Consider the following 25,872-nt stretch of genomic DNA (forward strand, 5'->3'; position numbering starts at 1 on the left):
AAATTCTGACACATTCTACCACATGGATGAACCTTGAAGACATTAAGTATGCTAGGTGAAACAAACTAGATACAAAAGGACAAATACTGTATGATCCCACCTATATGAAGGACATAAATCAGTGAATTCATGGAAACAGAAGTACAACAGTGGTTACCAGGGGCTTCGGGTTGGTGGGGAGGGGAGTTTCAGTACGGGTTGATGAAAACTTCAACAATGTAACGCCACTGAATTTTACACTTAAAAATGGTTAAAGTGGTAAACCATAAGTACAAATCGTCCTTGACTTATGATGGTGTTATTATGGCCCAATAAACTCATAATAGGTTAGAAATATCGTTAAGTCAACATAATACATCTAATCTATCATATATTATAGCTTAGCCTAGCCTACCTTAAACATGCTCAGAACACTTAACATTAGCCTAGTTAGACAAAATCATCTAACACAAAGCCTATTTTGTAATGAAATGTTGACTACCTCATGTAATTTATTGAGTACTTAATGTGAAAAACAGAATGGTTACATGGGTACAGAACCGTTTTAAGTGTATCAGTTGCTTACCCTCGTGACTGAATGGTTTACTGGGAGCTGCAGCTTGCTGCCCAGCATCACGAGAGTGTACTGTACCACACAGGCTAGCCTGGGAAAAGATAAAAATTCAAAGTACAATTTCCACTGAGTGTGTATCACTTTTGCACCATACCCATCGAAAAATCCTAAGTCAGACCACCGTAAGGTGGAGACCATCTGTATATATTTTACCACAATAAAAAAAAAATAATCAACATACTTAACCATATTCAGAGAATAAAAAAGAAAAACCGGGGGCCTCCCTGGTGGCGCAGTGGTTGAGAGTCTGCCTGCCGATGCAGGGGACACGGGTTCGTGCCCCAGTCCGGGAAGATCCCACATGCCGTGCAGCGGCTAGGCCTGTGAGCCATGGCCGCTGAGCCTGCGCATCCGGAGCCTGTGCTCCGCAACGGGGAGAGGCCACAACAGTGAGAGGCCCACGTACCACAAAAAAAAAAAAAAAAAAAAAAAGAAAAACCATATCACTGTTTCAATAGGTACAGAATAAGATTTGAATAAATTATACCCATGATTTCAAAAAACCCTCTCAGCTAATTAAGAACAGCATTTCCCCTGTGTTATATGAAAAACCTACAATTCTGAGTATTGAAGTGCTGGACATTTCCCCCCTAAAATAGGGAAGGAGGCAAGGATGTCTACTCTCAACAATTCTATTCAAGATTTTATTAAAGGTCTCAGTTAGTGCAATTAAAAATAAGAAATGCAAGGTACAAAAATTGAAAAAGAAGTAAAACTGTCCCTATTTACAAACAAAATGACTATGCATGTAGAAGATGCAAAAGAATTAACAAAAAGATTATGAATCTTTACATTTAACCAGGTCTCAAGATACCAAATCAATATACAAAATTTTATTGTATGTCTACGCACTAGCAACAAACAAACGAAAAAGAAAATGTAAAAACATTTCCATTGGGCTTCCCTGGTGGCGCAGTGGTTGAGAGTCCCCTTGTCGATGCAGGGGACACGGGTTCGTGCCCCGGTCTGGGAAGATCCCACATGCCGCGGAGCGGCTATAGGCCCGTGAGCCATGGCTGCTGAGCCTGCGCATCCGGAGCCTGTGCTCCGCAACGGGAGAGGCCACAACAGTGAGAGGCCTGCGTACCGCAAAAAAAAAAAAAAATTCCATTTACAACTGCATCATATAACATAAAATATTTAGTAATAAATTTAGCAAAAAAAATGCAAGACCTCATCAAAAACTATAAAACATTGCTGCAATAAAGATGACTTAATAAGTGAAGAGATGTCAAGCTTCAAGATTGTCAAAATGTTACTTCTCCTCAAAGTAATCTATAAATTCAACACAATCCCAATCATAGTCCCAGCATAATCATAATCCTTTTTATATAAACTGACAAGCTCATTCTGAAATTAATAATGAAAACAAAGGTCCTAGAACAGACAAAACAATTTGGGAAAACAACAAAAGCTAGAGAATTTACATTAACTAAATTTGAGACTTACTCTAAAGCTATTCAGTGGTTCTCAGTTGGAGGCAATTTTGCACCTCAGGGGACATTTGGCAACGTCTAGATACATTTTTGGTTTTCACCACGGGTAGGATGCTACTGGGATCTAACAGGCAGAGGACAGGGATACTACTAAAATTCTATAATACGTGAGACAGCCCCACAACCTGGGCCAAAATTTCAATAGTGCCAAAACTGGGAAAGCCTAAACTACAGTAGTCAAGACAATGTGGTATTGACATCAGGATTTTCAAATAGTTTAATGAAACAGAATACAGATTCCAGAAGATGACCCCCCCTAGGTCAACTGTCTGACAAAGGCAACAAAGCAATTCAATGGAGAAAAAAGTGTTTTCAACAAAAGGTTCTAGAACAAGATAGCCATATGTAAAAAACTGAACTGTGATTCCCACCTCACACCATACATGTCATTAGTTCATGATGGGGCATATACCTAAATAAAAGCTAAAATGATAAATTCTAGAAGAAAACATATCTACACAACCTAGCAAAAGTACTATCTGTGAAAAGACTTAAAAGCAGAATATATGAAAGAACTAAAAGATCCCTACAACTCAATAAAAACTCAACCCAGGGCTTCCCTGGTGGCGCAGTGGTTGAGAGTCCGCCTGCCGATGCAGGGGACCCGGGTTCGTGCCCCAGTCCGGGAAGATCCCACATGCCGCGGAGCGGCTGGGCCCGTGAGCCGTGGCTGCTGAGCCTGAATGTCCAGAGCCTGTGCTCCGCAACGGGAGAGGCCACAACAGTGAGAGGCCCACGTACTGCAAAAAAAAAAAAAAAAAAAAAAAAAAAAAAACTCAACCCAATTTAAAATATGGACAAAAAACTTGAACAGACATTTCACAAAAAACGACACACAAATGGCTAACAAGCACACGAAAAAAGTGGTCAATACCAGTATTCGTCACAGAAATACAAAAGTAAAACCAGAAGGAGAAATACAAATTAATTCCACAAACTACATACCCATTAGGAGGACCAAAATTTACAAGTCTGAAAACAAACAACTGTTGGTGAAAATATGAAATGACCCAAACTCTCACATATTGCTGGTGGGTAGGTAAAATGTTACAAAAGATCTAGCAATTTCTCATAAAGTTAAGCATACACTTAGCCTATGACCCAGTAATTCTACTCCTAGGTGTTTACCCAAGAGAAATAAAAACATACCTCTACAAAAGGCCTCATGTAAGCATGTTCTGCTTTATTCATAATAGCGAATATGTCTGTCAACAAGTGACACACTGTGGTATATTCATACAACAGACTACTATTCAGCAATAAAAATACTGATAACTGCAACAACCTAGAATAATCACAAATATTATGTAAAACAAGCCAGCATAAAGAGTATGTACTGTATGATAGCATGCATATCCAATCACAGAGCCGGCAAAAGTAATCTATGGTTTAAAAGAAAAAAGGAAAAGAACAGCAGATGCCTTGGAAGGGCAGGGGGTGGTGCAGGGGTGGGGGTGGTGCTGCAGGGAGAAGACATGAGTGAGGAACATGGGAATCAAGTGGAAAGGTTCACTATGGACATTTCTGGGAAGACAGAAATGTCCAATATCTTGAGTGAGGAATCTTACATGATATAAACATGTATCAAAATAAGCAGTTTTGTGCATTATGTATACTTTATTAAAAAAACTATTTAAAAAAAATCTAGTAGGGGTGGTGAGTAGATAGTGATAATGTTGAAATAAGAAATAGAAGAACTGTTGAACCTGAGTGACACACACATGGGGGTTCCCTATACTATTTTTGAAATTTTCCATAATTAAAGGTATTTAAAAAATAATTTCTCTTAATTCTCCCTCCGTGGAGGAAGAGAATTGGTAATCACTGTCCTTGACATAAATTACACTCTTACTAAGGTATTGTCTAAATTTTCTTTTTTATGCTGAATATATACAGCATATATATACTCCTTTACACTTTCTTTAATCTTATTGATCATAGTTACAGCTCACCTTGAAACCTGTTCATATTTTCCATATTTGATTTATTTACTACTACCTGTAGGGAGAAAATACTCCTTTTGCCCCTACTACCTGATAGCAATATGCTACCTACTTTGAATACATTACCCAACTTAAATCCCAAAGTTGAATTTAGCATCTAGAATTTTAATCTTATTTACTTATTAATTACCTCTCTCATGAAAATTCATGTGCAATGGCAAACAAGGATCTTATCCTGTTCACTACTTCTTCAGACATGGCACATAAAGGATACCCAGTAAATATGTGTAAATCAAAGAATTAAGGAATATAATGTATCAGAGCTCACAAATACACAGTTTAACTCTTTTTGATAGTACAAATCACTTCCCACTCCAGTTATATCCAGCTTGTTTTGCCTTTTATTGGCATTTATATCAACTGCTATGTCTTTGTTTCAAGTGGAATAGAATATCTGTGTTTCAGAACTTCACATTTCCTCTATTCAAAAATACAATCATAAAATATTTAAACACAGTTGATTTAATGTATATATTTCACTATATTAAATGATGTGATTTCTTTTTCTGCTCTTATTCATATGGATAAAGAAAAAAATCATAATACTTTGAGAGTCTCAAATTCTGTTAACATCACAATAAAGCTAGCAAATATTGAGAATTGAGAGTTCCTTACATAGGGATAAAATGCAGTTAAGAATAGATTTTTTTTTTAAGAATAGATTTTTAACAAAAAAAATGATCAAATTTACTTGAAAAGAATTTACCTAACAAAGAGAGCATCTATATAAGCCTAAAATCAAACTGTTAGTTCCCTTCAGTGAAATACAGGAAATCTAGGTTTGTTCTCAGAGTATGTGCTTCAGTAAACATTTGGAGCATGGTTTATGAGCAAAACTATTAATATCTTAAATTAGGATTAGTTTCACCTCAATTTTTAATATTTTTTCACTCTTTTTTTTCATTCTCAAATATCCTCAAAACATCCATAAAGTTAAAAAAGGAAGAGGGAAAGGACAAACATTATTAGTGGTATCATAAAATACAAAAACTGAGTAAAATAACTACTAATGACATCAAGTTAGTTGTTGAAACCAAGATTTTTCCTCATTAGTTATGCAAAACACTCTACCCAAGAAGTTGGTAGTTGCGATTTTTCTCTGACCAAAATAATCTGAAAAACTGTTTTCGAACATTCTAAGGGAGAAAGCAAGAGAGAAGTAAACATCAGGAGAAACAGAAATAAAATCACTCACAAAGAATGACATTACACATACAAAATTTTATTATTTAAAAAGCAGGTCACACTGGGCTTCCCTGGTGGCGCAGTGGTTGAGAGTCTGCCTGCCGATGCAGGGGACACGGGTTTGTGCCCCGGTCCGGGAAGTTCCCACATGCTGGGCCCGTGAGCCATGGCCACTGAGCCTGCACGTCCAGAGCCTGTGCTCCACGGGAGAGGCCACAACATTGAGAAGCCCGCGTACCGCAAAAACAAACAAAAAAACAAAAAAACAGGTCACAAGTATCTTACAAATATTGTTCGCCATAGATTCCAATCCCAGTTCTTCCAGATGCCATTTTATGTTCAGAGATTATATATAACTTTAAAAGCATTTACTTTAAATGTACCAAATGCAGCAAAAGACTTAAAAATAGAAGTTTCAAAGCAAATACTCATTTAGAGACACCAGCAAATAGATCTGACCTTTTCAAGTGGCTTTCCCAAAGAGTTTCCAATCAGTTTCCAGTCATTCAAGACTTCTTCAATTTTGGAAATAAACCTAGGAAAGAGGAAAAAACTTTCTAAATATGTAACCACATTTTTTCCTATTATATAATTTCTTTAAAAGTTTTTTTTTAATATTTTAACACTTTCAACAAAGAAGTCTCAGTAAGTTTAGTATTGTTAGCCTAATTTATGGATGTGAAATAAAAATGAAAATAATCTTTAGCCCAGGAATTCGTAGATTGAGGGACTTCCCTGGTGGCCCAGTGGTTAAGAATCCGCCAGCCAATGCACGAGTCATGGGTTCCATCCCTTGTCTAGGAAGATCCAACATGCCGTGGAATAACTAAGCCCATGTGCCACAACTACTGAGTCTGCACTCTACAGCCTGCGAGCCACAACTACTGAAGCCCGTGCACCTAGAGCCCGTGCTCCACGACAAGAGAAGCCACCGCACTGAGAAGCCTGCACACTGCAAGGAAGAGTAGCCCCCGCTCTCCACAACTAGAGAAAGTCCGTGTGCAGCAACAAACACCCAACGCTGCCAAAAATAAATAAAATTTAAAAAATAATAAATTCCCTTGATAATACGTGGATTTAAAGTTTCTGTTAAAAAAAAAAAGAATCAGGGGCTTCCCTGGTGGCGCAGTGGTTGAGAGTCCGCCTGCCGATGCAGGGGACACAGGTTCGTGCCCCGGTCTGGGAAGATCATACATGCCGCGGAGCGGCTGGGCCCGTGAGCCATGGCCGCTGAGCCTGCACGTCCGGCGCCTGTGCTCCGCAACAGGAGAGGCCACGACAGTGAGAGGCCCACGTACCGCAAATAAATAAATAAATAATCAAAACAATGCAAAATTTAAAAAAAAAGAATTCTTAGATTTCTTAGACTGACTTTTTTAAGTCTACTGCCAACCCAACAAAGCCTGTTCTGCCCTCTATAAAATATAAGAGTAAATCTCTCCATATTGAAATGAATATAGTAAATTTGAGACAGAAAAACTAACAGACTAAAATGATACTAGTAAAGATAATTATGAAGCCAATGATTTCTTCACTACCCTCCAAATAACTGATCTATTTAAATTAACTTTTCCTTTAAAGATATTTATGAATTCCCTGATTTGCCTCCCCCTCCCCCAAAAAAACATTATTTGGGAACTTCCCCATTAAAACAAGTTTTAAGGGACAGCTGGCAAGAAATTAAAAGTAGATTTGTCAGCTTTAAGGAATAATCAACAGATTTTTAAACTATTCACTGTCTGATCTTTAAATCTAATGATCAAGCAGACCTATTAAACAGAATGAACTCTGACTAGCAACAATTTCATGCTCAATTTCAGCAAATGAACACTGTCACGTCTCAGTAGCAGTGTTCAATACATATTAAAGGAAAGGACACTGTCAGAAGACCTGTTATTACTCTAAGAAGCTGCCTTCTTAAACTGTATATGTATGATGCAATTTAACAGCAACACTGCTCTCCTAAAACACTTACATAGTATTGCTAGAGTACTAGAGTTAATTCTAGTCAAAATATATTCAAAAGTATCAGGTTTTTCCTGTCAGTGACATTATAAAGTATTTATTTACATTCTTGGGTAAAGGTAGTAATGGGAGTTTTAATGATTCAACTGAACCTTCTAATTACCTCCTCTTTAAAATTAAAAAAAGATATTAATACAGTATTTTGAGGGGGCTCAAATGGCAATTATCAGCTTTTATGAAGAGTGCTCTAGAAATAAGTAAACACGTTTGCAAAAAAAGAAATAAAAAATTCAAATGTAGGCATACGTGAGCAAAAATCTGTATGTGAAATACACATTACATTTATAAAGGTAAAAAACTGGAAACTGCCTTAAAGTCCAACTGCAGCAACCAGCTGTAAATTTATGGTACATCCATTCAAAGGACTAATATGCACCCATTAAAAATCATGTTTTGGGGGCTTCCCTGGTGGCGCAGTGGTTGAGAGTCCGCCTGCCGATGCAGGGGACACGGGTTCGTGCCCCGGTCTGGGAAGAACCCACATGCCGCGGAGCGGCTGGGCCCGTGAGCCATGGCCGCTGAGCCTGCGCGTCCGGAGCCTGTGCTCCGCAACGGGAGAGGCCACAACAGTGAGAGGCCCGCATACTGCAAAAAAAAAAAAAAAAAAAAAAAAAAAAAAATCATGTTTTGAAGCCCATTTGAGGAAATAAGAAAATGTCCATACGTTAGATGAAAAAATGGAAGCTATAGAAATAAATATTGGGACTTCCCCAGTGGTGCAGTGGTTAAGAATCTGCCTGCCAATGCAGGAGACACGGGTTCGAGCCCTGGTCCGGGAAGATCCCACATGTGTGCTGTGGAGCAACTAAGCCCACGTGCCACAACTACTGAAGCCTGCGCGCCTGGAACCCATTGCCCGCAACAAGATAAACCACCGCACAGAGAAGCCCGCACACCACAACAAAGAGTAGCCCCTGCTCGCAGCAACTAGAGAAAGCCCACGCGTAGCAACAAAGACCCAAGGCAGCCAAAAATAAATAAATTAATTAATTTTTAAAAAAAGATTTGAGAAATAAATATTAATACAGTTTAACACAAAAAGTTTACAACACACAGATTACAAGGAATTTTCTCAAAATATTAACCGCAGCTATCTCCTGCTGGTAGGATTACAGGTGATTTTTCTTTTTTATTTTATAATGATGTATTATAATAAAAATAATTTAAAATAATACAGCTTTCATGGTAAAAGAAGGAACATCTTAAAATATTCATTGTATGAATCCTATCAGTACTAAAACAAACCAAAATTGGGCTCTATCCTGTAAGTATTGATATTTGATTACAAAAATGTAATAACTTTATCCCTGAAAGCTCTCCAGATCTCACCTGAAGAGTCACTTCCTCTTACTTCTCATTCTGTATTAGGTTTTTTTGTTATATGCTCTTAAAAGAGCAGGTTTCTTTCTCTTCTCAGTATTTCAATTGTAATTACAGATTCTTGTACTATTATTTGATTCAGGTCTGTCTATTCCATTACTCTGTACGTTCAGCAAGAGCAGGAACCATATGCTTTCACTGACCACCACATCCCTAATGCCCTGCACTGTGCTTGACACATGGGTACTCAATATTTTTTCAATGGACAAGGGATAAAAAGAGTTACTGGCTTCTCTCAATAAACTGTCCATATGGCTCATAACATAGTGACAAGAAATTTCATTCAAACATTAAACTCAAGGTTTAAAAGACTCCAAAGTCTTAACATTTTCCCAAACTGTAAAACATTGGTTTTACTTTAGAAACAAGAGCTTAAAAGTCAAAAATCAAAGTTCCTACTTTGTGGTAGTTTTCAAAGCTGTGTTAACAATTACTTCCAAATAAGGAGCTAAAGGATTTAATAGTCCACTTCAGGATACTTTAAAAATTTAGCTAGTGGAAAATGATCATTTTTCCCTTAAATACTCTTGTTTCCTCTTGTTTCTTGTTTCTTCATCCCACTCTCCAAGATCCAAATTACATTTTCTAACTACCTTTAAGACATTATTATTTCAAATTCAACAAGTCTAAAACTGTATTCTCACTTTGCCACTTTCGTATCTTCATTCTCTCAGGCAAGAAACTGAAGTTCCATGTTTGATTTTTTTTTCCTACTTGTACATTTCATCAAGCCTATCATCAACTTCTTTGAAATGTCTAACAATCTTCCCTCCTAGCCTCTCTCTCCAGTCTCCAAATCACCAACCTAATAATCAAAGTAACTTCATTTTACCTCATCTCCTCAAACAACTCTCATATCACTTCGCCACTTTAAAATCAAAGGTCCCTGGGCTTCCCAGGTGGCGCAGTGGTTGAGAGTCCGCCTGCCGATGCAGGGTACACGGGTTCGTGCCCCGATCCGGGAGGATCCCACATGCCGCGGAGCGGCTGGGCCCGTGAGCCATGGCCGCTGAGCCTGTGCTCCGCAGCGGGAGGGGCCACAACAGTGAGAGGACCGCGTACCACAAAAAAAAAAAAATCAAAGGTCCCCCCCTACTGCTCTTTAATGTTCTAAAGTGTGGTCTCCTGACCAGCAGTAGCAGCAGCATCACCTGGGAGCTTGTTAGAAATGCAAATTTCTGATTCTCAGGCATACAGAATCATCAACTATGATTCCGACACACACTTAAGTCTTAAAGCACCAAATTTAGATTCCTTTACTTAGCTTTGGAAGCTGTCTATAACCTGGTCCTATCTTCCTTAATAACCTTGTTTACTTCCCTTCAACAGCCTTCACTCCAGTAAAGACATTTCATTAAATCCCAAAGGTTTTCACCTGTCTCTGTTCACGTCGGGACCTTCTCGTATTTAACCAATTACTTTCCACTTTCCAGGCCCAGCACATTTCCTATCTTTTCTATGAAAATACCTCCAACAATTATAATCCACAGCAATAGCATCCTTAAACTAATTTAACTATTTGCTGTTTTGCTTTTTTTAACACATGGATCAAGGGTTTTGTTTTGGTTTTGTTCTTCTCTGTTAGTATAGTTCTGAACACACAGTACCCGCTCAATAAAGCCTTGCCACTGTGCTTGTCTCTTACGGACTTTTTGGGGGGGCGGGGGAAGGGACCACAGGTCAAACAAGTATCCCAGCAGGGATCTCTTCTACGCCGTTTAATGACATGACATTCACATCCAGATGGACTTCCTCTCCCAACCAGAAAGATTACAAAATGTTCCAACAAGCTAACTACTCACCCCAACACTCAGAAAACCTGAAGGGCCTCTGGGACATCAAACTGTTAACACCTGGATCCAAGCTATCACTCCTCCCCACACTTGGCCTTCAACTAATTCCAGCGATCCTACAGTTTCACGTAGCTGTTTCAACTGGGAGTTTGATGGCACCGGAAGCCTGGGCACGTTACCCACTGAAATGGAACAACTTGAATCAAAGCGTTCCCAAGCCAGACGCGGACTATTTCAAAAGGTTATTCTAAAAGACAAGATGGAGCTGGTGGGAGTGGCAGACGGACAACCACCAGGACTCTGAAGAAAGGCCTGCTCCTGAAAAGGACGTACACGGAAAGAAAAAAAGAAAGAAAAAAGCACCTGCGAAGTTTATTGCTCACTATAACAAAATGACGTACACGGAAAGGAACGCAGGAACGGAAGCGGTAGCCTGGGAACTGTTTCTGCGGGTGGGCAGCAACGAGAGAACCAAAGGTCTAAGGAGAGTGGCCGAAGAGCGGAGAAAACTAAACTCCTCCGGCGTTTGGCTGATGTGGGCGGGCCGGGGCTAGTCAGACGCGAGACGCAGAAGAGGCTTACGGCCGACCACAGCAGGGAGGAGGCGGAGACCTGGACACCCAGGGGTCTTACTTTTCCCGCATAAGTGGCGTCTGGGTTGGGGGAGTCTATGCTGGGGGAGTGGCGGGGGGAGACGCCTGGGCCCAAAGTGGTGGTAACCAATGATAACGACTCACTCACCTTTCCCATTCCGAGGCAGTGGTGAAGTCCGTGATCTCAAATACCTCGGACTCGGGCTGCGGGAAGTGAAAGGAAAAAAAGAGATTGAGCTCCGGGGCGCTGACGCGGAGGAGCAAACGTAAACAGAGATAGGGACAGGGAGGGAGCAAACACCTCACCTCACTGTCGGCCGCCATCTTGAGGAGCGCCGAGGCGAGCGCTAGGGCTGCCGGGAAGAAGAGCAGGAGGGCGAGGGTGGGGTGGGCGGGGAAGAGAGCCGAGAACTGGCGGAGGCGGGGAGGGGAGGGGAGGGGAGGGGCGGGGCCTCCGCGCCGCCCCGCCCTCGGAGTCCCTCTAGGAAAGGTCTTCTCAAGCTGAAATCATTTGATTTTTGTTTTTTAATGTTTTTGGTTCCTGAGGAGGAAGAATTTACTCTGCCCTCAAGTCCCCGTTCTTTGGCTGATTTAATACAATTTAAAAATTTCCTGTAGAGCAATGAATTCAGGAAAGGAACAGAAGCAAAAAGGTAAGACAAGGCCCTAGACTCATGTGGATACCAGTGTATTAAAAAACAGGGAGGGGGCCTCCCGAGGGGGCCTCCCTGGTGGCGCAGTGGTTGAGAGTCCGCCTGCCGATGCAGGGGATACGGGTTCGTGCCCCGGTCTGGGAGGATCCCATATGCCGCGGAGCGGCTGGGCCCGTGAGCCATGGCCGCTGGGCCTGCGCATCCGGAGCCTGTGCTCCGCAACGGGAGAGGCCACAACAGTGAGAGGCCCGCATACCGCAAAAAAAAAAAAAAAAACAGGGAGATCAGCTCGGTGCTTCGTGACCGCCTGGAGGGGTGGGAGGGAGACGCAAAAGGGCGGGGATATGGGAACATATGTATATGTATAACTGATTAAATTTGTTATAAAGCAAAAAAAAAAAAAAAAACATTCTGCAAAGTTGGAGCTGGTGCTTATGGAAGTAGCGAGTGCTCTGTCACTGAGTATACTCCAGCACACGGGGCAACTACAAGGAAGGGGGAGATCTGGTGGGTGGAATTGGAAAAGTTAGTTCAACTGGCCCATATTCAAGATCCCTTCCAGCCCTATGATTGTTGAAATAGTTGCGCCATGTAAGGAAAGGGTCTATATGGCTTCCCCAAAAGATTCATCGCCTTTTGGGACTTCCCTGGTGGCGTAGTGGTTAAGACTCCGTGCTTGCAATGCAGGGGGCCCAGGTCTGATCCCTGGTCAGGGAACTATATCCCACATGCATGCCGCAACTAAGAGTCCACATGCCACAACTAAGAAGCCCGCCTGCAGCAACTGAGACTGGGCACAACCAAATAAATAAATAAATAAATAAAAATTTTAAAAGAAGCTATTAGTGCTTCATTAAAAAAAAAAAAGAAAGAAAGAATTCATTGTCTTCTACCTTACAGGAGTCTAAGAGCTGGGCCAGGAGAAAGAGCTGATATTTAGGACAAATAAAGGAAGCACTATTCAACAAGTAGAAAATGTATGGCATTTGTAATCCAAAGAAAAGAAAACAAGCTTAAAATATGAATGAAACTCAAAAGGTTTTAAATTCACAGATGACAGAGTCAGAATGGGTCATGAAAGGGGAGTGGCTGGCTTGTGGGCAGGACACATGCCAGGGGATTGACATCTAAGGAGTTAATCCTGCTGTCCTTTTGAGAGTCCTGAGTGTGCATAGTCAGAGGGATAATTCTTTGTCCTACCATCACAGCCCAAGGTCTAGTCAGGAAAAATGTAGCAGCACAGTGTCCAAGAGAAGGAGACAAAAAAAAAAAAAAAACCTAAAACACATTGTTTGTGTTTCTGTTTTTCTTTCCACCTCTGTTGATTGATTGCAAGGCACTGAGCTAGATGCCATAATATCCACCCTCCCTTACCCCTACCCCTCAGAGAGTTTACAGTTTGGGTAAGTCATCAAATAAAATCATTATGCTATTTATCTGTTTCTGAGAAGAGCAACATGCTGTGCAATGAACACAACACTTTTTAAGTCACTGAGGAACAGAAGGAGTGCCAGCTAGCAGTTAGTAATTATATCTCATACATTCTGAAATATTTACAGAGGAAATCATACCATGTCCAGGATTTGTTTCAAAATAAGGGGAGGGAGGAGTGGATAGAGCTAGAAATAAAGCAAAATTAGCCATGAGTGGATTATTGTTTAAGCCACTGATGGTTACCTGGGTATTTATACTATTCCCTACTTCTGTTAGGTCTGAAATTTTTCGTAATTAAAAGCTTTTTTAAAGTTTTTTAAAGGGCTTCCCTGGTGGTACAGTGGTTAAGAATCTGCCTGCCAATGCAGGGGACACGGGTTTGATCCCTGGTCCAGGAAGATCCCACGTGCCAAGGAGCAACTAAGCCCATACGCCACAACTACTGAGCCTGCACCCTAGAGCCCACAAGCCACAAGTACTGAGCCCGTGTGCCACAACTACTGAAGCCCGCAGTCCTAGAGCCCATGCACTTCAAGAAGAGAAGCCACCCCAGTGAGAAGCCCATGCACCTCAACGAAGAGTATCCCCCGCTCGCCACAACTAGGGAAAGCCCGTGCACGGCAACGAAGACCGAATGCAGCAAAAAATAAATAAATTTAAAAAATAAATTGTTTTTAAAGTTTTTTAAAAATTAAGTCTCATTTACTGATTTTCTGCAACTCACAAGAAGGGATTCGTGGGTAGAGGACTCAGAAATACAGCTTTAGCAATTAAAAATTTTAATCTTAAGAGCAGGAGATATCAAAAATTTAGTGTAGATGATGCAGATGAGTTAACTTAGGTCAGAAGAATTTGATAATTATTGCCAGTGCCAAGACTTGAATCCCTGTCTTTTAATATTCTTTCTAGTTTCTGTTCACTACACTAGTGGGAGTTGGGGGTTACTACTGCAGCAATCTTTCCCAAGAGGTCTGAACTTCCACCTTCATTCATTTATAAGCATTTATTAAATACCTACTATAAGCCAACCATTATGGTAGACGGCAGGGAAATGAAGACATATGGCAGATACAATCCCTGATTTCAAGGAACTCAAGATCAAGTAGGGAAACTGGAAATTACTGCACAAACAGAAAGAGGAGATGCTACATATTTCAGTATCACTGTTAGCAACGTGGAGGTAATTGGTGACCTTGACAAGAAGAATCTTGGGGGCCAGCTGAAGGATAAGGTGGAGGCAGCCAGGTTGGGGGCAGGGAAGGCTTTTAAGGACAGAGAATAGCGTATTCAGAGGCTTAAAGGTAGGAAAGTCTGATCTGTCTAGTGAACTGAGAGAGGACACTTAGAGCACAGTGGTTGCAATGAAGTTGGAGAGGTAGGCATGGGCTAGACCATATAGGGCCTTCTGTATGGCCCTTATGTGAAGCACAATGGACCTCACTAAAATGTTTTAAGCAAGAGAGCATTGTGATCCAATTTACATTTTGCAAAAATCTGGATGCTACAGGAATGGATTGGGGGCAGGGGACAAAAGAAGAAATAGGAACAGCTCATGACTATTAAAGCATCCAAAGAGATGGTGTGGAGGCCTTGACTAGGGAGGGTCAGCAGACAAGGTAAACTGATTTGATATGTATTTTGGAGATACAATAGACAGGACTTGATGATGGATTAAATGCAGGGATAAGGGAAAGGTAGGAATCAAAGATATTTTGCAAGATTCTGGCCTAAGCAACTGTGTGAGGATAATGCCATTTTCTGAGATGAAGATGGGAAGGAGCAAGAAAACTAGAGTTTGGTTTGGGAAGCGTTAAGTTTGACATGCTTGTAAGATATTCAAGGGGAGCTGTAAAGGAGAACATTGGGTATAAGACTAGAACTCAGAGGCAAGATCTGGGGTAAAGATATGCACTTGGGAGTATTTTAAATCACAAGAACAGATGAGAAGACTTAAGAGAATATAGAAAGAAGAAGAAGAGCCTCATAAAAAGCTTGAAGACATTTTGTATTTAGAGACTGGATAAAGGAAAGTATATAGTGAGAGAGGAAAGGAGTGGGTAGAGAAATAGGAAGACAAGGAAAGAGTGATGGCATAGAACTCAAGAAAGGAGAATGTTTCGGAATGGTAAATATTGACTGCTGCTAGGACTTCCACCAGATTCCGCACGCCACAACCAAGAGCTTGCAAGCTGCAACTAAAGACCAGGCGCAGCCAAATAAATAGATAAGTAAATTTTTTTTTTTTTTTTTTTTTTTTTTTTTTTTTTTTTTTTGCGGTAGGCGGGCCTCTCACTGTTGTGGCCTCTCCCCTTGTGGAGCACAGGCTCCGGACGCACAGGCTCAGCGGCCATGGCTCACGGGCCTAGCCGCTCTGCGGCATGTGGGATCTTCCCAGACCGGGGCACGAACCCGTGTCCCCTGCATCGACAGGCGGACTCTCAACCACTGCGCCACCAGGGAAGCCCCAATATTTTTTTTAAAAAATATTGATTGCTGTTGATAAAGCAGGTGAAAGAGGAATATAAGGTCAAGGGTGATTGTTGGTGTTGTTTCTTGGGTTTTGTTTGTCTTCAAGGTAGAGGATAGTGGCTATGTTTTTATGCTGATTCGAATAATCTAGGAGCATGTGAGAGAGATTGATGATGGAGGGGAGATGCAAGACTGAAGTTCTTGATAAGGTGAGAGGGAGGAAATCCACAGAGCTGGCAGTCACACAACCCCAGGGGGCAGCATTCACATGGCATGCTGAAGTCTTGCTTCAGGAGGTGCCACCCACAGAAAGCACCTTGTGGACAGTGCTCCCTGGAGTTGTGGAGCAAGATGGTACCAGGAATTCGGAGCACATGTAGCAGGAGGGAAAGAAGGATATGTTGTGAGGTTGGCTTTTCTTGAGAAGGGAAAGAAGGGAGGAAAATGCTGGAGACAGACATAGACATTGGGACAGTGATACATATAAAAGGAAAAGAGCTGTTCACGTAAAACTTTTTAAGGTTCTCTCCAAGTGAAATAAGTTTGTAGGTTTTAAGGTCAAACAAATCCAGGTTCAGCCACTTACTAACTATATGACTGGGCAAATTACATAACTCCTCTAAACCTCAGTTTCTTCAATAGTAAAATAGGATTTGTAATACTTCTTTACCACATAGGACTGTGGCAAAGATTAAGTTCTCTGTACATATGTAGAATGGTTAGCACAATGTCCTGTAGTAGGTGATCAATTATGGTAGTAGCAATTATAATGAATGCTTTATATCATGAAAGCCATAAAGTGCTACTCACATGTAAGGCACTACTCTTTCCCTGCTTGCTTAACCATGAAGAAGTTTCTGTACATACCAAAATCAGAAACTAAAAAAGCCACAAACACTTTGCTGCATGAGGTTAAATTTCAGAAACTGTATGAAACAGCCTTATCAGGTTGCTAGGTAGAGTTTTCTTCCAAGATATTTTTGGCTCCTTGTCTTCTCCCTGGAGAAACTTTTAAAATAAGTTATTTGTTAAAGAGAAGTGTGAAGCCAGGATTCTAATGATGTAAAGTGCTCTGGGGAGACACGCTTTTATTAGATTTTCACTGGTTCGCAAAGCAGAAAAGATTTTGTTTCTTCCGTATTAAGAGCTGTTTTGCTACAAGTCCAAAGGCAAGGGCTTTTCCATGCAAGTGTACTCCCTCTCTGGCATAACTTTCACTTATTTCAAGGTGTTACCAATAATGGCCACGGGGAGAATTTTGATTCACAGGCAATTTAAGAGATTAGAAGCCTGGAAAAGTCACCCTAGGCTGAGTCCCCAGAGGAATGTAGGGGCATCACAGTTTAATTAGGTCTTAGTGAGAGAGCAAACATTGTGAGAGAAGCAACAGCAGTGGGACTACACCACCCTCACCTGCCCTGATGGCCTCAGGGCAAAGAGAATCAGGAATTTTCTACGATACAGCTGTGAGACCAGTTGCAATAGAAGGTACAGCTGGAAGAGGAAGACAATATGAGAACAGAATATGAGAAATTCTCTAAATCAAAGTTACAAAAATTATCAGCATTTATTCATTCATTAATTCAATAATATTTATCAAGTAGCCACTGTCATGGCATGTCATGGTCAATTGTACGGAGTGATTCAAAGAATAATAATCCCTGCCCTCAAGGTGTCCACAGTCTGAGATAAGACATGAAGAACTATAATATGATTTAGAAAGGGATGCATGATGATTACCCAACTTCTTAAAGCTCTTTGTAAAATTAGTAGTGGGAAAATAATCAAGTGACCTTTCTGAACACACACACGCAATTTCATATATCCTAAATAAGTAGTCCACTATTTCTTGAACTACAAAGAGGTACAGTCACCAACGCAGGAATCTCCAGAGAATTTCAAGAGAAGTGATGAAACCTTCCTTTACTCACCATTCATTCACTCCTTTCTTCATTCAATAAACACCTGTTAAAAAAGCAGCTGTTAGGTGCCTGGTGCTGTTTTAGAAAATGGGAAATGAAAACTTAAAAACGAGGTGCCTGCCTTCAGGAGGTTTCAAGTATAAATTAATTGAAGTCCTTCTAGATGATAATAATAAGTCAAAACAGCTAGTTTTAATTCCTAAATTTGTAACTTAACTTCTCATCTGGTAGATCCACAAAGGACACTACCTGTTGCCAGGTTGATTTAGTTTGCCCAAGTTAATGTGTTTCTATTTAAAATATTTTAAGGTTAATGTATTTTTGAACTCAGAATGTGGAAAACAAAAGAATTAATTAAAAAGAATCATAAGAATTATGTACAAGTTTACAGAATAAGCATATTCTTCTATGGGTGTTGGGTATATGTGGACAATTACCATATTTTACACAGGCATATTCTTATTTAATCTCCAATCTTTCCTTGTGAGGGATAAGAACTATTCTAGCCACAGATGATGAATAAATGCAAAATATTAGTAAGTCCCGCTAACTACATTTACATTAATAATATCTCCAAATGTGTGCTTATCTGCTCTTCAGATCCACTCCTCAGATCCCTTTCACCGTCCACTTCAGTCTAGTTTATAATGAGACTAGATGGACTAATTTCCATATCAACTGCTTCTGCAATTTTGCTGCAGTGAGTCTTATATCTTCCATTTATTCCTGCTCTTTGCTTTTGCCCATCTATATACTGCAATATACTTCCAAGTAGGAAATATTTAAATCACTATTTATCTCCAAAGATAGAGCCTGGGAATTGTTTAATTTGTCCAAGCATTATACGAGTAATAGGAATGTCTTCTCATAGTAAAAGGGTCAAGTGATATACATAAAACAAATAGCCTCCTTGACCGTCTTCTCAATTCCCATACCCTCAAGATAAAATCACTAATACCAGTTAAGTGTGAATAATTTCAGAATCTTTCCTATGCTTTTACATAAATATTTGTATATATAAAATATAGACTTTTACCTTCTTTTGATCAATTTTTTGCACAAATAAGAACGTCCACTACTTAATGCATGCCAAACATTCTCACAATTACCCTATGAGGTAGATACTATTATTTTCATGCATCCTTACTTTACAGATGAGGAAACTGAAGCAGAAAGAGAACAGGTAACTTGCCCAAGTCACACACTTCTTAAGTGGTAGGGCTGGCTCCTGAGCATGTGCTCTGAACCTCTTCAACCTACCAGTATCATACTACGTGCATTATTTGGCAACTCAGTTTTTTTTACTTAGCTATATGTTGGAACCCATTTAGAAAGTTATATAAAGCTCTTTCCACCTTTTTCATACTGCTGCAAAGCATTCCAAAATTCAAAGTATGGATGTACTACTTTTTATTTAATTTTCTCCCATGACTTGGCATGTAGACTATTTACTATTTAAAGCTATTAATAACATCTTTAGATGGGTGATAAGTGCATGGGGGCTCATTATACTACACTGTTTACTTTGCATGTTTGAAATTTTCCATGATAAAAGAGCTCCCAAAAAAAAAACAAAAAAAAAAACCTCGGGTAGAAATTCATTATACCTACATCTTTGTGAACATGTGTGAGAATTACTCTAGGGTGAATACTGAGAAATGGGAATGCTGGGTTAAAGAGTACGTACATTTTAAAATGTAATAGATAGCACCAGATTGCAATGTCCAAAAAGAGCATTACTAATTTATATACCCACTAAGAGTGTAAAAGAATAATCATTTCCCCACACATTTAATATCATGCATCTTTTAAAATTTTGCCAGCATGCTGAACAAAAAGTGGTTTGATTTGCATTTCCTTGATCCCTGGTGAGGTTAAACAATTTTACATGTGTTTGTTGGCCATTCACATTCTTCCCCTATAAAGAGTGATTTCAAATCTTTCACTTGTTTTTCATCCCAGAATCTGTGTTTTTTATAAAATCTGTCCAGATGAAGCTGACATTAAACCATATTTTGTTGCCAAGGCTTTAAGGAATGTCATTTTTGGCTTCATCTCATAGAATTGGAGCTGTCCCTGCTCACATTCTCTTTCTGAGCTGTAAGACAGAACACCTTAGTTAATAAAAACACCACCACCCCCTGCATTCAGTATCACAGAAAACCCTGGTCTCTCTCTACCAAATTTCTCTAGACTATTATGCCCCTTGGACCTCAGTGATCTCCTTTGTCTCTCTTCTCCATCCACCAAGATGCCCAATTTATCTTCCTTCCTTTCCTTCACCAACCCCCGCAAACCTCTACTCCCTCCACCACCTTTTAATTGGAAAAAGAGATTTGGGAGAGAGTGTTCTTAGGAAAAGTGTGTTCCTTAAAAGCAGCAGCTCCCTTCATGGGCTTCCTGAAGAAGCTTCCACCTATTTCTACAACTGTGCTGCAGGGGACAAAGAGGTCGTGCTTAACATGCAGAAGAGGTAGCTCACATCCAAACCACTGCTGCCTCAGCAGAAAAGCACTTTCTAGAATTTTTAAATCCTTTAATCCTTTCCTACTGAATACATTGGTGTTGCCCAGATTTTTAAATTATTCATTAATGCATTCTTATAGCTAACATTAGATTCAAAACTTTAACTGTGGTCCTTTTCAAGTCCCCCCCACCTTACAGCATCTCATTTGCTACTATTGCTCACTGAGATTCTTTCTCCTCCTCTCTACCTCACCAGAATGCAATAAAAACAAACAAACAAACAAAAAAACAAAAACATAGCTCTACTGAGAACTTGAGTAAGCAAAGTGCCTATAGTAAGCAAAGTGTCACTACATAAAATTCTTCAGTTTTTTCGCTCTCCTGGGCATATAGTCAGTTCGAGAAATAGTCACCAAAAACTTGCTCTGGGTAAAACACATAAACACAATAGGAGAAACAAAGATAATTAAAACACATTCCTTGTCCTCTAGAAACTAGAATCTAATGGAGAGATAAAAATAACTCTAGGGCTTCCCTGGTGGCGCAGTGGTTGAGAGTCCACCTGCCGATGCAGGGGAGACGGGTTCGTGCCCCGGTCCAGGAGGATCCCACAGGCCGCAGAGCTGCTAGGCCCGTGAGCCATGGCCGCTGAGCCTGCGCGTCCAGAGCCTGTGCTCCGCAACGGGAGAGGCCACAACAGTGAGAGGCCCGCGTACCGCAAAAAAATAAAATAAAATAACTCTAAAACAAGGCTATCTCTGTCATAATAGAAGTACAAAATGACAGGAGAATAAAGTGGATTGGAGGGGTACGTATTGGATCTGAGAGACAAGAATAGAATACAAAGGCCCTGAGGATATGGTTGAATGAGGGCAGGCTTTTGAACGCGGTGACCACCAGAGGGAGGCTTGATCCCAGTGTTATTTCTCATTTCTTGGTTGTTTTTTTGTTTTAATTAATTAATTAATTAATTAATTAATTAATTAATTAACTTTTGGCTGTGTTGGGTCTTTGTTGTGTGCGTGGGCTTTCTCTAGTTGCGGCGAGCAGGGGCTACTCTTTGTTGTGGTGCACAGGCTTCTCATTGCGGTGGCTTCTCTTGCTGTGGAGCACAGGCCCGAGGTGCGCGGGCTTCAGTAGTTGTGGTTCGCAGACTCAGTAGCTGTGGCACAGGGGCTTAGTTGCTCCGCGGCATGTGGGATCTTCCCGGACCAGGGCTCGAACCCGTGTGCCCTGCATTGGTAGGTGGATTCTTAACCACCGCACCACCAGGGAAGTCCCTCATTTCTTGGTTTTTCTCATACAATGAAATTGTTTTTCGTACTTTCTGTTTTGGATTCCCAAATTTTTAGAACCAGAGGTGGTTTCTGAAATCATATTACACAACCCTTTCAATTTATAAATAGGAAAACTAAGCCCAAGTCACACAGCTAGATAACATTAAAGATGAGAGCTCAGTAATCCTGACTCCTCTTCTAGGGCTCCTTTCTGTCCCCAGAATCTTTGCTTATTGTTTTAACTTTTCTGCTCTTCTGTCTCAAAATATCAGTGTTTGATGTCACCTACAGGTGGGAACTCAACAGGCATGTTTCAAAGATAACTGAATCCAGTAGCTGAATATGTGTGTGTGTGTAACATGAAGGATCATATTGTCAAATCAGACTCATGCAAATCTAAGATCTCTTCCAGTATCAAGCTTTATGAATAATTTCAGGAATATAATCAATCAACAGGAACAGGCAAAGCAGGGGGAGGTCTGAGAAACTGAGAGGAGCTCCCAGGTCCTTTCTTCCCATGTAAGACATAAGCTCTCTGTAATGAAACATTTCCATTTTATGGGCATATAGCTGAATGGTTTTGTACCATTTTTCAGGAAGCCATGTTCCTTAAATTCGTAGATTCACCATAAGCAATCCTAAAGAAGTAGGGATATCGTGTAAAGAGCATTCCATGAACAAGGACGCTCCTCTTAGCAAATAACCATGTATCTTCCAAGAGGTTCAGTTATTGTCATGTTTACAATACTGGGTCATCTACTTTCTTTCTTTGTCTAGGCGTATGTTGACCTCTCCACTCCCAGTAATAGGAGAGAAACTGATGACAGGCCAGCTGTCTTAACTTCTTCCTGCTTAATACTTAAATATTCAATAAATAGTAAATAGGCCTGGACTTACCTGGCAGTGCAGTGGTTGAGAATCCACCTGCCAATGCAGGGGACACAGGTTCGAGCCCTGATCCGGGAAGATCCCACATGGTGTGGAGCAACTAAGCCCGTGTGCTACAACTACTGAACCTGTGCTCTAGAGCCACAACTACCGAGCCCACGTGTCACAGCTCCTGAAGCCCACGTGCCTAGAGACCATGCTCTGCAACAGAGAAGCCACCACAGTGAGAAGCCCGCACACCACAATGAAGAGTAGCCCCCGCTCACCACAGCTAGAGAAAGACCCTGTGCAGTAACGAAGACCCAACGCAACCAAAAATAAATAAATTTATTTATTTAAAACAAAAAAGGAAATAGGCCCCATACGTGTACATCTTCCCAAACACTACCAGATTCTCCGTAGTGGGAAAGAGAAAAAAATAAGCCTGTAGTTTTTCCATATTTAACCATGATCAGAGGTGGCCAGGGGTGAGGAAATAGAAGTATTAGAAGTTTAGTTCTGAGTATCTCTAATCATAGCCTATAAAAATGTTATTCCAAATTGCTTTCTTTGTGCCAAAGAAGTAATAGAAACCTCATGCAAGCAGTCATTTCCCAAGGCCTTTTATTTCACTCTGCCTTAGTTTTTACAAAAACATACTCATAAGAATGTCCTTCAACCAAGAGCACTCTTATAGTTATATTTTTTGCCTTCAAAGCTTCCACTCCCTGGGTTTACTTATGGTAAACCAAGCACCAGCTGATTTTACATTCACCTCTGACTTCCACTGCTGCACCCTACAATCTTTTCTCTGTAGAACTATTGATATGATTTAAAAAAAGAAACAAATCAGACCTTGTCACTCCCTTGAGGAAAATGCTCTGATGGTTTTATATTTCACTTGGAGTAAATCAAACTCCTTACTATGCCTATGAGATCCTTCAAGATCTGACCCCTACATACCTCTCCAATCTCAATTCTAATACCTTCACCATCTTCCTTCTTTCTGTAACTTTAACATGTTATATTTATATATACGTTAGGACCTTTGTACCAGCTATTCCCACTGCCTAGAATGCTCTGCCACCCACTCTACAATGGGCTGGCTGCTTCTCTTCATTCAGGTAATAGATCAAATGTTTACCTGTAATGGAGACCTTCCATAAGCATACAATCTAATAAAACACTCTCTTACCCACAACTATCAGTCTCTATCACTTTAATTTTCTTCATGGCATTTATAACCATTTGATGGTATAATACCTTGATTATTTATTCATTTATCCTACTATCTTGCTTATCTGGTATTTCTCCAGTGCTTAGAATAAAGCTTTTCACAAAAAAAGACATTCAAGATATGATGTTGAATGAATGAATGAGTGGGCACTCCTTTTCTTTCAGGTACATGTTCAGGTAATTTAACCTTACATCCATATGTAGATGACTCTCAACTATTTGGAAATTATACAACACGCTAATAAGAAAACCAGGTATCAAAGAACAAATCATCATCAGAGAAATTTAAACATATTTTGAAGTGAATGACAATTAAAATACAGCATATCAAAATTTGTGGGATACAGCAAAAGCAGTGCCTAGAGGGAAATGTATAGCCTTTTTTTCTTCTTTTTTTTTGTGAAAGCACCAAGTCCTAACCACTAGACCACTAGGGAGTTCCCAAAATGTATAGCCTTTATGATTACATTAAAAAAGAAAAAAGGGTCCAAACCATTGACCTTCAAAGGTGATTTTATGTCATCTATATGTAGATGACCCTGAAATTGTTATCTCCTACCCAAAAAGCAGCCCCTGAACTGCAGACTTCTGCATCCAGCTGCCTAAGTTATATGAATTTTTGAAAGATTAACAAACATCTCAAATTTAAGTAGGTCTAAAAAATAATTCTTGATTTTTTTGCCCCAAATGTTCCTCTCCCACTATCTGCCTCTTGATAAATGAGATCCCATTTTTACATTTGCTTAAGCCCCAAATTTAAAAGTCTTCCTTGATCCCTTCCTATCCCAACAGGAGCTATTTTACTATTTCTAGAAGTGGAGATCCATCCTCCAATTCGTTTTCCATACATCAACCAGAATGACCTTCTGAAAAAAAAGGAAAGCAGACCATGTCAATTTCCTGTTTAAAACCCATCAATGGGGGCTTCCCTGGTGGCACAGTGGTTAAGAATCCGCCTGCCAATGCAGGGGACACAGGTTAGAGCCCTGGTCTGGGAAGATCCCACATGCCTCAGAACAACTAAGCCCGGGCACCACAACTACTGAGCCTGCACTCTAGAGCCTGTGAGCCACAACCACTGAAGCCCGCACACCTAGAGGTGGTCCTCCACAACAAGAGAAGCCACCGTGATGAGAAGCCCGTGCAACACAATGAAGAGTAGCCCCCCACTTGCTGCAACTAGAGAAAGCCCACACACAGCAACGAAGACCCAACACAGCCAAAAATAAAAATTAATTAATTAATTAATTAAAAAAATAAATCAATGGCTTTATATTGCCCTTGGAATAAAATTCAAACTCCTCACTGTGACCTGCATGGTCTGGCATTACCCTGCTATGCAATCCTCATACACTACCACTTTCTGCTTTAATCAATGTGCTTGAGTCACAACCTCCATTTATTTTTTTGTACAGAGCTTCAGGTTCTTCCCTTTCCCTAGCCTTTTGCATTGGCAACACCCTCTCTGTGGAATGCTCTTCCACAGGCTCTTGTATGACCTGTTCATTCTCATCCACCAGGTCTCAGCTCCTGTGTATCTTCTGTAATTGTAAGAAAAACTTCATGACTTTTCTTACTATTTCATAAATCAAACATCCACATATCAACCAGATGAAATAGAAATAGAATATTTCCAGCTTTCATGTGCCCCCTATCAATTATAGACCCTCCTCACTATAGACACAAATATTATCCTGACTTTTGTGGGGTGATTTCCTTGTTAATCTTTGTGGTTTTATTACCTGTAATAAAATTCTATCCATAAACAATATATTTTAGTGTTGCCTGCCTTAAATAGAACATTCTATTTTTCTGCGTGTATTTTACTTCTTTTGTTCAACATCGTGCTTTTGAGATTCATTTACATGGCTATGCATAGTAGTAATTCATTTATTCTATTGCTATGTGGTATTCCTTCATATGAATATAACACAATTTATTTATCTCTTCAACTACTTATGGGCATTTAGATTGTTTTCAGGTTTTGGTGAGTAATACTGCTGTAAATATTCCTGTACCTGTGCCCTGGTATATATTTGTGAGAGATACTAGGAGTGGATTTGCTAGGTTATGGGTTAAGAGTGTTATCAACATTACTGGATAATGCTGGTGTTTCAAAGTGGCTTAGCAAATTATATTCCCACCAGCAGTTTATGAGAATCCTCATTGCTCTTTATCCACACCAACACTTGGAATTTTCAGATTTACAAAATTTTTGCAATTCCAATGGGTGTACGGAGTATTCCACTGTGATCTGAATTGGCAGTTCCCTATTGCTGTTGAGGTTAAGCACTTTTTTGTTTGCTTATTGGCCATTTGGATATCCTTTGTGTGTATGTGAAAGTGGAAAATTGAGTTTTAAAATTATTTTTATAGGGCTGTCTGTCATTTATTGACATCTAGAAGTTATTTATATATTCTATGCATGACCCCAATATTGTTTATATAGGCAGCAAATAT

At 40.1% G+C, this 25,872-nt stretch overlaps 1 protein-coding gene across 2 annotated transcripts in view; it reads right to left on the reverse strand.

Annotated features, from left to right (window-relative positions):
* RAB3GAP1 (RAB3 GTPase activating protein catalytic subunit 1) overlaps positions 1-11,476 on the reverse strand; it is a 124,120-nt gene extending 112,644 nt beyond the window's left edge. The window contains exons 1-3 of one of the 2 annotated variants that reach the window (XM_081241606.1): positions 11,395-11,476; positions 11,237-11,292; positions 5,757-5,832 (exon numbers count right to left, since the gene is read on the reverse strand). In XM_081241606.1, coding sequence (XP_081097732.1) covers positions 5,757-5,832; positions 11,237-11,292; positions 11,395-11,412 — 150 coding nt within the window. In that variant the 5' untranslated portion in view covers positions 11,413-11,476. Of the gene's footprint in view, positions 1-5,756; positions 5,835-11,236; positions 11,293-11,394 lie in introns of those variants that run through there. The other variant, XM_081241605.1, reaches the window with a different exon arrangement.
* Between the last annotated feature and the right edge of the window lie 14,396 nt (positions 11,477-25,872).

This window comes from Mesoplodon bidens (assembly GCF_964165515.1).
Source record: "Mesoplodon bidens genome assembly, chromosome: 8".
NCBI lineage: Eukaryota > Metazoa > Chordata > Mammalia > Artiodactyla > Ziphiidae > Mesoplodon > Mesoplodon bidens.